The sequence below is a fragment of the Lotus japonicus genome, chromosome 6 (genome assembly GCF_012489685.1).
Source record: "Lotus japonicus ecotype B-129 chromosome 6, LjGifu_v1.2".
NCBI lineage: Eukaryota > Viridiplantae > Streptophyta > Magnoliopsida > Fabales > Fabaceae > Lotus > Lotus japonicus.
Window position 1 is genome coordinate 62,290,382 of NC_080046.1, and position 14,330 is coordinate 62,304,711.

The 14,330-nt window shown below is 35.2% G+C and overlaps 1 protein-coding gene and 1 pseudogene across 2 annotated transcripts; one reads left to right on the forward strand and one right to left on the reverse strand.

The window, feature by feature from the left end:
• Positions 1-3,298: 3,298 nt before the first annotated feature.
• Positions 3,299-7,199, forward strand: LOC130723180 (tubby-like F-box protein 3). Its single transcript, XM_057574136.1, has 6 exons — positions 3,299-3,919; positions 5,237-5,324; positions 5,467-5,596; positions 5,682-5,861; positions 6,285-6,769; positions 6,868-7,199. The coding sequence occupies exons 1-5, from the start codon at positions 3,614-3,616 to the stop codon at positions 6,754-6,756; spliced, it is 1,176 nt and encodes a 391-aa protein (XP_057430119.1). The 5' UTR covers positions 3,299-3,613; the 3' UTR covers positions 6,757-6,769; positions 6,868-7,199.
• Positions 7,200-8,981: 1,782 nt separating this feature from the next.
• Positions 8,982-11,966, reverse strand: LOC130723223 (inactive beta-amylase 9-like; annotated as a pseudogene). Its single transcript, XR_009014225.1, has 3 exons — positions 11,572-11,966; positions 10,670-11,156; positions 8,982-10,188 (listed from the first exon to the last, which is right to left on the reverse strand). The product of XR_009014225.1 is annotated as an inactive beta-amylase 9-like (transcript).
• Between the last annotated feature and the right edge of the window lie 2,364 nt (positions 11,967-14,330).

Genomic DNA, 14,330 nt, shown 5'->3' on the forward strand with positions numbered 1-14,330 from the left:
ACATTGATGGGAGTATAGAAAAATGGAATTCAACCCTATAATTATAAAAGGGAAGGTGATGATTGATATCTATAACAAACTTGAGCGTGTGAAAAGCAAAATTGGGTAGCAAATTAATCTAAGTGGTTGGTTGAAATGGGCCCTAACAATGTACTGAAAATCATTGTTTTTGCGTATTGATATTGGTATGGTGGGACTAGGAATACTGCTCTACCTACTGCTAAGCTGTGGTTAGAAGCCTAAACAGTGCCACAAATTAAGCTTATATATCCACCCACTTTTGGATGAGGACACAAGGTTTAGTTTCTTTTTCTTCACTATAATGTTATCATTGATCTGAGCCATCGGTTTTGACTATACTCTAACCAACCGCTTACAACTCTAATGTTTGTTTATCTGTTGAATTGAATATGAACATCTTGTTTTCCTTCAATTCAACGATTTTGCTCGATTGGAAAATGGTTTACTGTGATTCATTTAAGGGAAAACAATAGAAGAATAGTTAAATTTATTTTAAATTTTAATTAAAATGCAAATACATATTTTTGATTTAACAAAAACTAATTAATTTATTTTTGATGGAATTTAACAAAAATTAATTGGAAGTTTGTGTAAATACAATGTACACTGATGGTAACTTGTTTATGAATAATTATTTGTCTCGTTTAACAAATGTTTTTTTTAATTCGAACTTGTACTCTCAATTTTATGGATTGTAGCATAACTACAAATATAAAATATAATTTAAATTTCTCGTTTATCATGCACACAATTATACTGTTTTTTTGTTAATGGATAACCTTCGTTTGTAATTTTCCAGTGTACGTAGTATCTATGTGTGGGTCGCACGATACTTGATTATGGTAATGTTATTTTGTTTAGTCCAGGTTCAATGTTTATTGTTGTCTTTTTTCTTTTGAAAATATGTTTATTGTTGAATTAAGATATGATAATTATGCGATAATATACATCTATTAAGTATATATATTAACTACTAAAAAAAGTATATATATTAACAACTACTACCCGCTTATGATTAGTGGTGATTTAATTAATATTAATACCCCAAAACGGCAGAATGTTAAATCTATGTGCTGCTACTATAATATGCATTGGGCGAAGTTATCTATTTGTTTGTGATGAACAGTTTTGATTTTGAATGTGGAAGAATATTCTGGATCAAAATCATAAAATAATAAAGATATAACTGTATGAAATGAAAAGGAAAAAGCTATGGGCCCGTGCCGAAAGTATAATTCTTGATAGATTATCTTATTCTAGATTTGATCTAGTAGAGTTGCGAGGATAAGAAAAGAACAGAGATGATAGATGATATTTCATAGAAAAATAATTGAAAGATAGAAAATATATGAGGATGAAATATAGTTTAAAGTTTAGGGTTTAAGAAATTAACTTGTAATTGCCTCTTTTATACAGAAAATATTTTTTATTAACATTTTTAATCACTTTAGGTCATTATCTTCCCCCTCTCAAACACCACCCAACCTCTACAACCATCACATAAAAGCTTTCTCTCACCTCACCCAAACCTCCCCTCCCCTTGCCCAAGGGTTCTTCTAAAATTTGAGCTGCAAGATGTTATGAGTCTCTCGAGATAGTACATGTTTCTAGAATGATAGTCATGAGTTTACACGGTGGGAGAGAGTAAAAGCTCTTTGACACTCTAGTCAGAATGAGAGTATTCAGAGGGAAACTCAAAGTTATGAAAAAACAATGTGATAGATAAAGGATCAGATCAAATCTGTATTAGGTATGGTAATATAAAAGACCATTTTTGGTGTAGTGAATGATCATACCCGAAGCATTATGCATTGGTGAAGTCTTTATGCAAACCTTCTGAGATGATGATTGCTCATAAACAATCTTGCCGTGATATTAGACTTATGTCTGCTCGGTCGTAAGTTGGACGAGGTGTGACTCGTTTCTCAGCGCCTCTGTTGATCACCATGAAGTCCACTTATGTACACTTATCCACTTCAAATGATATTGAACACAATACATTTTGAGCCCATCAATGCACTCAATGCAAACATATACAATAACTTACATGAATAATTTATATTTCAAGGTGATTGTAAAAAGAAAAATCTACTTAAAAGGTATAAAACTAGATAACATATACCTTTATTTTCACTTGCGCATGTTTGATTTTAGTGACATTTGTGCAAACGTTAACATACCGTATCTCAATATATCAACGCGAAAATTAAAATTATTCATAATGAACTTACGTACTTAATATTAATAATATAATTTTACAATGTTGAGTTCAGTGTAAATCCATATTAACTCGAACAATAATCCAACATGGTATACAGGGCCGGTCCCGACATTTTGGAGGCCCTAGACAAGATTCGAACCCGGTACATAAAAGTAACATACACAGTTACTAACCACTAAACCAGCTCAAGTCATTAATAATAACTTGAACATTAATTATTATAACTAAATTTTATTTTAGGGGAAAGTTTAATGAGAAATTTTTTTAGGCCCCTTCTTTTTGGAGACCCTGGGCTGTGGGCCTGCTTGCACATGTACAGGACCGGCCCTGATGATATATTGGCATATATTTCTATATTCCCACTATGTCACTATGACCACGCCACCTCCATTAGAGTAGAGACATTTCAGAATGGAAAGAGTTGTTTATAAATTATAATACAAATAATTTAATGATTTAATACACATAATCACAGCTATAAAATATCTTCATATTATTATATTGTATTATTGTTAATTTGTTATTTAAACCTACCACCACACACTTCACTTTTCAAAAACCATATTAATGTATGTTTGAATACATTAATTAAGTGCATTACACCCAAATTTTTATCTTAATTTTCAGTGACAAAGGAAGCATAACAAAAACCAGTAAAAACTAGAAACACAACCAACCAAACATGATAGATACTACTCCCTCCGTTCCTATATATAAGTCACAAATAACTAATTCTCTTAGATTAAGAAAAGTAGTTACTAGTAATAAATTTGTAAAAAAATGATTTACTTTCCTAGATTACCCTTATTTACTTTCCTATGATTTTCTCTCTCCAAGTTAATACTTCTAAAGTTTATCATCTCTTTCATATTAAATATGAGGGTGAGCTTGGAAAAAATTATTTAATGCTTCCTAGATATTAGAAAGTGACTTATATTTTGTAACAAATTTTTTTCAAAAAATGTGACTTATAATAGGAAACGGAGGGAGTACAATGAACATTTCAACCAGATAGATAATCAATTAATCATCAATCAATTAATCATCAATTATGATGAACCTGACTTCCACTATTTGAGTCTCTCTCTCTCTTCACCTTCTCTCTCTCTCTGAATCATCACACTGCATTTCATTTCACCTTTTTATCAGAACCTCTCTCTTTCTCTCTACCTTTTTCCCTTCATACCCACCAAGAAAGAAACAATTTTTCTTCATCCCCAGAAGAAAAAGATTAAAAATTTCCCCTCAATCAACGCAATCACAACGCTTAAAGCCTTAAACCACTCACCTACTCTTTCTCTCTCTAGAACTAGTACTAATACTCTTATCCTCTGAACCTTGAAGCATTTTCATTGTGAATTCCGCATCTGAATGGCGATTATACGGAGCTTAATTCAGGATATGAGATCGAGGTCGCAGAGGGTGGTGGTGGAGGAGGACGCGGCGGCGGCGGTGGTGGTCGGCGATGGGTTGAGGCAGAGCTGCTGGGCTAACATGCCGCAGGAGCTTCTCCGTGAGGTGCTTCTCCGAATCGAGGCGTCGGAGGAGAAGTGGCCGGCGAGGAAGAGTGTGGTGGCGTGTGCCGGAGTTTGCCGGAGCTGGAGGGAGATCACCAAGGACATCGTTAAGAAACCTGAATTTTCATCCAAGTTAACCTTCCCCATCTCTGTTAAGCAGGTTCTTCACCAATCCCATCTCCAATTTTTACATGGGTTTTATAGAAATTTATTTTGCTATATACTTGTTTGTTTGTTTAATTCTTGTGTGAGTTGAATTTCTGAAAGCTAATTTTGTCTTTGTATTTTTCTGCTGGATTGGGTGCTTTTTATTGGGAAGATTTTTGTTTTGATTAATTGTTTTGGGCATTGAGCTTAATTGGGGTTTGACTTCCCAATTTGGTTAGTAAGATTGCTTGAATGAGTGAAACAAGGTTTTCCAATTTCCTATATTATTTTGTTTCTTTGTTAGTTTAAATCCTGTGTCATTTTTTGTTTGTGTGTGAAAATTGATTGCAATTTAGCTTGGTGTTGTAATGAATTGTGTTCAAGGTTATTTTAACAGATTAAGCAGCTATTCATGACCATGTGTATGTAGGTAAGGGAGCATTTAGCTGTGAGTAGTAGTAGTAGAGGTGAACTAGTCATTCCATTTTTGGAGTCTTCCAAGATATAACTAAATTAAATGTTAACTTCGTTTATTTGGGGTGTAATTATCTGTTCCTTTGTATTATTTTTCATTTACCTTTTGATTCGTGATTTTTATACTATCTCCTGGAGAAAAGAAAATGCTTAGTTCCTGCTTATCCTTTGAAAACCCCTCTCAAATTTTCTTTTTTCTCTTTGTAGAAAATTGTTATTTTCGTTGGCCCTTGTTTTTTTGTTGGGAAGTTTGGGGTTTTGGCATAATACTAGATGCTTATAGCTCTCCTACCTCACCAGAATTATGTTTTCAATATTACCTAGAAGGATGGGACCGAATTTTGATGTCAATTTATTTTTAGCTGATTGTTAACTTTACATGGGAGTAATTTCCTCCTAGACTTTGTAAATAACCAGGTTATGCAGCACCTGGGTATAATCACTGTTATTATTGGCAGCTTAGGTCTCTTACATCCAAGTTGTGTTTTCTTGTGCCAGCTTATTCTAAGTCAATTATGTTCTACTGGTTTAGCAAGGATATATGTTGTTATGGTTGGTTAGTGGCGATTGAAGCTACATTGTTGTTGACATATAATATATCAAACCCAAAAGTAAAAGTAGAGGCAACCCTTTTAGTGAGTATCAGAATTCAGAAGATGCCTCTTTGATGTGGAATACTTTGATATGTTATTTTCCTACTGTCCATAGTATGACTCCTCTGAAGATTCCCTTGCTCGTGGATGGGCATGATGATTGAATGTGACTGTCATGCTTGTCTTTTTATTGCTGAGTAATCAATGTAATTGTTTTCCTGCACTCTGGCATGACCTAACATGATTGGTGCATATTTTCGCAGCCTGGTCCAAGGGAGAATCTCCTCCAGTGCTTTATAAGCCGCAACCGGACCACCCAAACATATTATTTGTATCTCAATTTAACTAGTGGTGAGTGTATGATACAACTTTGTGATTAATTTTTCCTAGAAAAACTTTAATTTGTTTGTTTTCTTTCATCCTTTACTTTCCTTTTTGACATCAAGCTTCTAATTGAGCGTGTTCCTTTTTGTTATTGTCTTCTTCAATTCAGCACTATGTGATGATGGAAAGTTCCTTCTCGCTGCACGCAAATGCAGACGTCCCACCTGCACAGATTATATCATCTCTTTACATGCAGATGATATGTCAAGGGGAAGCAACGCCTATGTTGGGAAACTCAGGTGCATTGCTAATCAATTTCTGTGATTATTGTTGTTTTATTTTTATCGGCGTGAATACTTATACCTTTTTCTTCCCCCTTTTCAGATCAAATTTTCTGGGAACCAAGTTCACAATCTATGATGGCCAGCCACCTCATGCTGGGGCAAAGATTACAAAAAGTCGCTCGACTAGACTGGTGAATCTAAAACAAGTTTCACCCAAGGTCCCAACAGGAAACTATCCAATAGCTCACATCTCATACGAATTGAATGTGCTAGGTTCCAGGTAATCTTAAGATAATACAAATTGTAAATATATCATCCTGCATGAAATTAACAACTTGCATTTATACTGTTAAATGAGAAGGAATCAAGAGGTTTTGGACTGAATCTGTGTGTCTCAACTACACAATGGAATGTATTATATATAATAGATGCAATTGATATACAAAATTATTGCTACCCTATTTACAATGATTATGCTACCTAATTATAATGAATACAAGATATCCTACTTATTTACAAGATATCTAACATATACTATAATTGTCAATGCATAAATGTTGTCCTGCATCCATAGTTTTCTTTTGGTGGACAATAATGTTTTGACTTTGAGCAGCCAAAGTGTTTGTTGAATACATTCTAGCTTACTGTGCACTCTTCTTATATGCCTAATATGCTGTTCTTACCATCTATGTATGGCAAGCAGGGGGCCTAGGCGAATGCATTGTGTCATGGATTCCATTCCGACCTCTGCAATTGAACCAGGAGGGGTAGCCCCTACACAGACCGAGTTTTCTCTTAACAACGTAGATATGTTCCCCCCATTCCCATTTTTCCGGTCGAAGTCAAGTCGTGCTGAAAACTCTTTATCTGGACCTTTGGCTGATAAAAAAGACGGGACACTCGTGTTGAAAAACAAGTCTCCCAGGTGGCATGAGCAGCTGCAGTGTTGGTGCTTAAACTTTCATGGACGGGTGACAGTTGCCTCGGTGAAAAACTTTCAGCTGGTAGCTTCTGCGGAAAATGGACCTGCTGGACCAGAACATGATAAGATTATCCTACAATTTGGGAAAATTGGGAAGGATTTGTTTACAATGGATTACCGGTACCCTATCTCAGCATTTCAGGCTTTTGCAATCTGCCTCAGCAGCTTTGATACCAAGATTGCTTGTGAATGACGTGTATAGACAGGTATTCATTTGAATGTCCACTATTCTAAACTTCTAATATGGCTGTGTGTGGTAACAATGCTAAATGCTTATCATTAATTTGCTTCTTAATCATTCCAGCTTCAATCCACAATGATATTGCTGTTTCTCTAAGGCTGGTAGAAAACCATGGTTTGAAGGTCGGATGTCATGTCGGGAAGCAATCTTGGAAAATGCTTGGGAAGGTGGATTGATGGTGTGAACTGAATCTGACAAAGACAGTGTTGCACATTGAGTGTTTTAGTTAGTTTCTGCAATCATGATTCATCCATTCTGGGAAGATCCTTGAAATACTTGAAACATCTTTTATCCCCTCTTCTTCCCAATTTGTTTATTCTGGTCACCTTGTACATAAATACTCTCACATTGTTTATCTTCTCTGCTTTTAACATTTGTATGTTTTCAATGTTCAACTTTGGACAGCCTCAACATTCAGTAGTGACATGCTTTATCCATTCATGAGAACATAATAATGTTAATACATGCGATGAAATGAACACAAGCTCAGAATCTTGTTCAACATAATGTAGTACGTGCTCTTTCAAAAGCAGTAACACATAAGGTAGGCCTTGTGTGAACTGTGAACTAAGAATTTTAAAAACTAGATATAACCAGCGCCACATATAGAATTAAAATCCATTATATATTTGTTTGGATAGAACACAGCATTTATATATTGTTATTGGGTAAATTATGTTTTTTCTTGTAAAATTGCTAATGTGTAATTTTAGTTATTGGTTTTAATAATTATTTTTGACCCTCATCTTCTAAAAATAGAGCAATGCTATATAGTACGAGAGTAATTTTGTGGCGGTTTTAAACCGCCACAAAATTACAACTGCCAAAAAAAAAGCAAACCTACTATTTCTGGCGGTTCAAAACCGCCACAAAATTACAACTGTCAAAATAAAAAGAAAAGCTACGGTTTCTGGCGGTTTCTAACCGCCAGAAAATGCTTCGTGCGTGGTGCACGAGCCCCAAGGTCGTGCCCCACAGCATTTTCCCTAAAAATATTTTTATTTAAGTCACAGATATTAATAAAATAGTGATTTAAACTGTATAAAAAGTGGCATTCTTATTTGATAATTGTGGTATATATACTTGTTCTGTTGTTCACTACAATTTTTTAACATTTATTTATTTGTGCTAAAATAAAATAAAATAAAAAAAAGTATACCTCATGATCAACAGTTAAAGTGAGTATTTAAAAAAAATAAATAAATAGGGATTAATATGTGTTCTTAGAGAAATTAAATAACATAAAGATCATGATTAAAGTACTATGTACACCATTAGAAAGTCTTCAGTTAAATACTTCAATGTGATTTTTCAACTATCTATCATAAGCTCTTTATACTTTTGATATACATTTTACTTGGATTATGAATGAAATAAGTGCAAACTAAAGTAGGGGCAAAATGTAGAACTAAATCTTATAAAATTGGGTGGAAAAACATGACACTTTATCCAATGAAACAGATACACCAGCCTACGGTGATATAATGTAAACTAACAGCCTAATCCTATGATTACTATGGCTCAGCAAAGTGCCAGTAATAATCTAAAATAGTCAAATGGGCAACTAAATTGCCAATAATATCATATAGTTAACTGCAAAATAAATGAACTTGTTAGAATGTCAATGAATATATGTACTAAATTAAACGACAAATACATGATACCACAAGAGAAAAGGAAAAACAAACAGACAGAGAATTGAGTGTTCAATGTAAGAAATTTTCATCAAGAGACAAAAGGCTGTGAGCAGAAACATTTAGAGGAACATCGTATACAAACTTGAAAACCATCCATCTACTGAGAAAAAGATAGTTTATCTATCCTAAAATTATATGTCAAATATGTCCATCATGCAGTTAAAACAGGTTCAAGTTAAAATGAACTTCAGATATATTTTCTGAGTTCTGAAAATTTTGTTTATCGCCATTCATTTGGTCTTATGCACCACACTTTATCTATTGCTCTCATGGAAGCTATATGTTATTATCAGTAACTACCAAAAGTTAAACCGCGAGGGTGATTGTTGTGTACTTGGTGGATGTTTTAATACACAATGAGACAAAATCACTAAATAGAAACAACTTCCCTTGGTTTGTGGCTGTCCACTGCGATCTTAGTTTCACCGTGATTAGTTTTATACTTTTTTTAGAGGAATGAAAATAGATTGAAAGCACAAATGATAAAAAGGTTATCTGCTACCCAACAACTTCGATACATTATAAGGAATAATTGGAATGCAACTCTGCTTGAGGTTTAACCAGAAATAGGAATCCTCATCTTGCTATGCTTACATAATGACCTACAACAATCTCGTCCCATACAAATTACAAGGACACAACTAATTATTATATACATGATTATTATCATTACAAATTTACAACATGTTTGAATCACCTTCTCATTTTTCAGAACAAACTCTGAAACTCAGAAGCTACTCAAAGAATCTTCTCCCCAAAATTAATTATGGCCTTAGAATCAATTGTAGAGGGATTTCCAACCATGCACTTAGGCCGCTTGCATGCTTATGCTTGATTCTTGACTATTAACTGCAGATTCAGTGCCTTCTTCCTCTACGGTAGGAAGATCATCTGAGTGCAGTTCCGGTTGATTAAGGCTTCGAACAAACTCTGTGAATGAAGGAAAATGCTCAGGAGAAAAGAAATATGCTCCCATTCTCTGATATGTGAACAAGTCCAGCACATTATCTCCTGATAAATTCTTCTTAATTTGATCAAAACCCTCTGGTGCACCAAAAACTGAAGAATTTTGACCTGAAACCCTTACACCATGATTTCTGCAAGATGCCATAATTTGTGCAAGAAGTGACTCAGGGCTCGAGCGGGTTTCACTCGGCTGGTTTGCGTCGGAAAGGTCCAATCCAGGCAACATAATCTTGCAAGAGTTCTTAGCAAAGATTTTTGCAACGGGTTCATAACCCTCCCTGTTAGCTGTGTTATAGAACCCTGCTGTTAGCTCGGAAGGATGGGATTGAGTTCCATACCAAGTGTGCATGAGTGGGATTTTTCCATGTATTGTCACTCCGGTGTCACCGAAAGTAGAAGCTGCTAGTGAGAGGAGGCAATCACCATGAGTGATAAGCTGATTAGAATACCAGGAAAGGAAGAAGTCTCCATATTGAGACTCCCAAGAACCCCCATCCTTGAAGAAGTTATTGGAGTGTGGTGGCTGGTCATAGGTGGGGACATCATGAGGACCACCAAGCCCCCATAAAGGATTTCCAGATGCCTCAGCATGTTGCTTGAGAAGTTGGAGCATGTTTTGGTCATAGCACTAAAATTCCCCTACTCCTTGAGTTTTACCATTTCTGTGGTGGTGAGATGGATACCGTAGCTCGCCTTCTGGTCCTAAACCCATGGAAATGCCCTGCAGAATGGCAAGATATGAAGACAATGTCAATCACATGGATTAATACCAAAACAGATGTTAGTGTACATAACTTATAGTGTGTTTGGATTGGTGGTGTACACAATCCACAACATGATACTACAAAAGTTACACTATGTAGTTTCTTCTTTGAATTTGGATTAGGTCTAACTCTGCCCGAAAGTTAACTTGGGAGTAAGAGTTGGGATTAGGCCCAACTTTGCACGAAAGAACATCCACTGGTGATCCCTACCCTACATGAGTGATCTTCAATACACGGATCTAAGGTAGACCCTGATACCATCTTAGAATTCAGGTTGGGCCTAACTCTACCACAAAAGCTAACACTTCGGGCAGAGTTAGGTTTTAGTCCAAATTATAAGATGGTACCAGATATCCTATTATGGATTCATTTATGAGGCTTTTCACGACAGAACTAAACATTTTATTAGCAAGATATCTTGGAATTCAAAACTCTTACCGTAATTGTAGAGCCCATGAAGGCAGAGAATGAAGACTTGAAGCTCTCACAGAAACTTTGGTACACTTGAACTGGTGTCTTCCCATCAAGAACTGGAAGATTATCAACCGCTAGCGACAGATATTCGTTATAACGCTGTCCTGACCGGTCTGTGAAGAAAATACTGGACTGAGATTCACCAATCTTGGACACCCATTTGGGTAGGGGAATGTTTGGTTTTTCAGACCCATGAAAGCAAAGGGTCATATGGAGCTTGAGACCCGCTTTCTGAACCATCTCAGCAATGGCAAGATAGCCTGACCAATTATATTCTCCCATGGCCTCTTTCTCAACAATTCCCCACCAAACAGGGAGCTCAACACCTTCTACTCCTAATAGCTTCAACGCTCTTAGGCCAGCTGCAATTGCTCTAGAATGATTTAATGAACTGCAGTCGTAAGAAACGGCATCTAGAGGCAGCCCCTACAAATAATCTTACACCATCTACCTGTGACATAGTATGTTAAGCAAGTTAGTTATTTTGTAATGCCTTAAAACTTGATATATACAAAACTTATAGCATGTTTGGATCTAACTTATTGTTCTTCAGAATCAACTCTGCCACTCAAAAGACATTCACAAAGTTTCTCTCCAAAATTGATTTGGGCTACATAATTAATTGAAAAAGGATTCCAAACATGCTATCAGTGTATTTGGGCGAACATATAGTCCAAATAAGGAGTAAAGTAAAAATAGAGAAATTTCAAACTAACAGATATAAATTTCAACAAGTCAAATATAGAAAAATAGCAGAAACAATGGCTTCCTTCCAAGTCAAACTAAAAATAAAGTATCAAATTTGTTCAACCAAAAATTTCACCAACCACACACTACACAAAACAAAACCAAAATAGAAAACTCACCGAATTGGATGATCCTGTTCCAGACCCAGAATGACTCTTCTTCTTCTTCTTCTCTAGAACTGGTTCAGCATGATGAACAGCTCTCAAACTGAAACGCAAACCATCCTTCTTCCACCTCATATTCCCACCAAAACTAACTCTATTATTTTCAATCCTGCAACTTTCCTTCACAAAACAAAAACCCTGTTCCCTAGTCACCAAATCAGACTTTCCCAACTTCGCTTGAGAGCTTCCAATAACCGAAACCTCCATGATCAAGAGAGAAAAAAAACACCAAATAATCACCAAAAGAATTGAAAAATTATGCGTTTTGAGAACAACCCAGTTGAGATTTTCAAGAGAATTTAAGTTGGATTTGTAAAAGATGAGATTTTGAAGATGTAGGAAATGGATTGGTGAAGGGTTCATATATAAAGGAAGTGGAATCCAATCAAGACGCGCTTTTTTTTTCTTTTTCTCTTTCTTCTTTTGCTTCCGACAAGTAAACGTAGGAGAAACAAAACAATGAGACACGTGGCGTTCTGATAGGTAACTGAGAGTTGAGCCGCAGAATATTGATGTTGTTTTTGTTATTAAAAAATAGACATTATTAAGGTCCTAGCAAAATCATTGCATGTTTTTGTGTTGAAAAATGGTTATTATTAAGGACCTAACAAAATCATTGCATGGTGTATGATTTTGACATAGATGAGTTGGATAGGGATATGGCTTGATATAAGGTTAATATATGAAACCTAATTGGTGACTCATACAATCTATCTACCATTTTTTAATTACAATTTGAGTTAATTTTGATGCATTGATAATAGTAAAAATATTTTTAACACCATCAATCAATCAGAATTTTAAAATGTGTAATCTAATCAATTAAATTAAATAAAAAATTATTTTTAGCACATTTTTGAAATATTGTGACTTATCTTTTAAAAAGAATTGCAAAAAAATGAATTTTTTAATTAGTAAAAGAAAATATAATAAGTGCTTTAAACCGTATCCCCTCTTTTTTGTCCCTAAATGATAGTTCAAGAAGTAAGAGATAGCAGACAAATGAGTTGGGCGGGGAGGTATAGAGTTCAATTCTTGGGGGTGCAATTTAACTTTCCGATGTACAAAAAAAAATTTCTCTCTTTTTTATGCATAAAAGTTTGGATGAGTTTGACTTCGTTCACCAAGTTTTTACAGAAAAATTTGGGTGGATTTGACTCCGTTTAACAATGTGTTTGAGACCATAAATCGCTTATATCCTTGACTACTTGCAAGTTGCAACGGAGTCCACATGTGTTGGCTTAAACTCTCTTTAATACATAGAGCTGAATTATGAAATAAATTGTCATGATTAAATTTTTCTTCTAATACTGCTTAAATTTTTGAGCACTGCGTGTTTAAGACAAAATTTAAGACATGTTCCTACCGGACACGAGGAAAGATTCCAATCCAGTCCCATGAACATGTCACAAACATTACATTATCCAAAATGATTCAATGCATGATGTTACTTTTAACTGTTTGATTTATTAATTAATGCCTAAATTTGTTTCTTTTGGATAGAAATTATTGCAGGTGGTATGTGGCTGATTAATCAATGATGTCACGCATTGAATGATTGGTTATGGATGAACATCACACGTGGACCAATGCACAAGACAATGCTGTGTGTGTGATGACTCATATTGTCCTGTGTGCTCTGTGTGTGGTGTGGTGGCCCTGGGGGTATGTGGAGCCGTCTGATTCAGAATCAGATTCATTTCATTGGTCCTTGTTTCAAGGATCTGCTTCTGCTTCTTTTGCAGTTCTGGTTTTAGATCTCTCTCCTTCTATGACTCAGATCAGTCGACCATATATATGCACTCTGTATAAGGGGAAAATAATAATTAATCATCATTTTCTTATGTTCCAGACAAATTTTTGGCAGCAAATAGAACATTGTTTTGATGAATTACATCTTATTGTAGTTCACACGTATATATTACTGGCAAGTTATTGTTGTTCACATACATAGTACTGGCACAAGTTGGCATTAAAATCTGTTACGTGGACCTAGTAGCTTGCTCTGTTCTATTTCCTATTAGGCACCCCATCATTGTACATTACAGATTGAGGATTGAATATATCTACTAACTACCAAAGTGGTGAGAGTGGCATGAAGTGTGACTAGAAAGTATTGGGGATCGGATAACGGTGAATATATATGATAGAAATATATACAAGTGTATTGAGATATAATTATTGACTATAGGTGATTTAGTTCAAACATAAAGTTATGGATTGTTCTTTATTTCTTATGTACTTTATTAGTCATATTTTTATTGATGTGGGACAACAAAATGTCAATATCTCTATCATGGGATATCGGATGGTACAACTAAAAGAAGACTTGGATTTAGCGTTGGTGTTTGTGTTGACTTAGTCGATACTAAAGATTGAAATTCTATTGTGTTTCACTTAAAGCTAGCATCAGCCAAGCCGACGCTAATTAGCATGGGCTTGCCCCAAATTATAGTTGCTTTAGGTCAAGAATATTTTAACCAAGCAAATTTGCATCTGATCTCCGTCCATTAGCGTCGTTTCAACAACGTTATTTTCTCAGCCATCACCAACGCACTCGAAAAGATATCCTACCCAAACCGGTCACGAGTTACCGTCGTTCAAATTGACACCAACTTTCGATGAAATCTACGTCAGTTCGTCTCTAGCATTCTCTTTCCAACACTTTCTCATTTATTCATAGAAATTTATGTGGGTCTATTAAATCTATATGT

Excerpts from the sequence above, each read along its gene's own strand:
- LOC130723180 (XM_057574136.1), top strand. The coding sequence starts at position 3,614 with ATGGCGATTATACGGAGCTTAATTCAGGATATGAGATCGAGGTCGCAG. Across the intron at positions 3,920-5,236 it reads TCCCCATCTCTGTTAAGCAG|CCTGGTCCAAGGGAGAATCT; the intron begins GTTCTTCACCAA and ends ATATTTTCGCAG. Across the intron at positions 5,325-5,466 it reads GTATCTCAATTTAACTAGTG|CACTATGTGATGATGGAAAG; the intron begins GTGAGTGTATGA and ends TCTTCAATTCAG.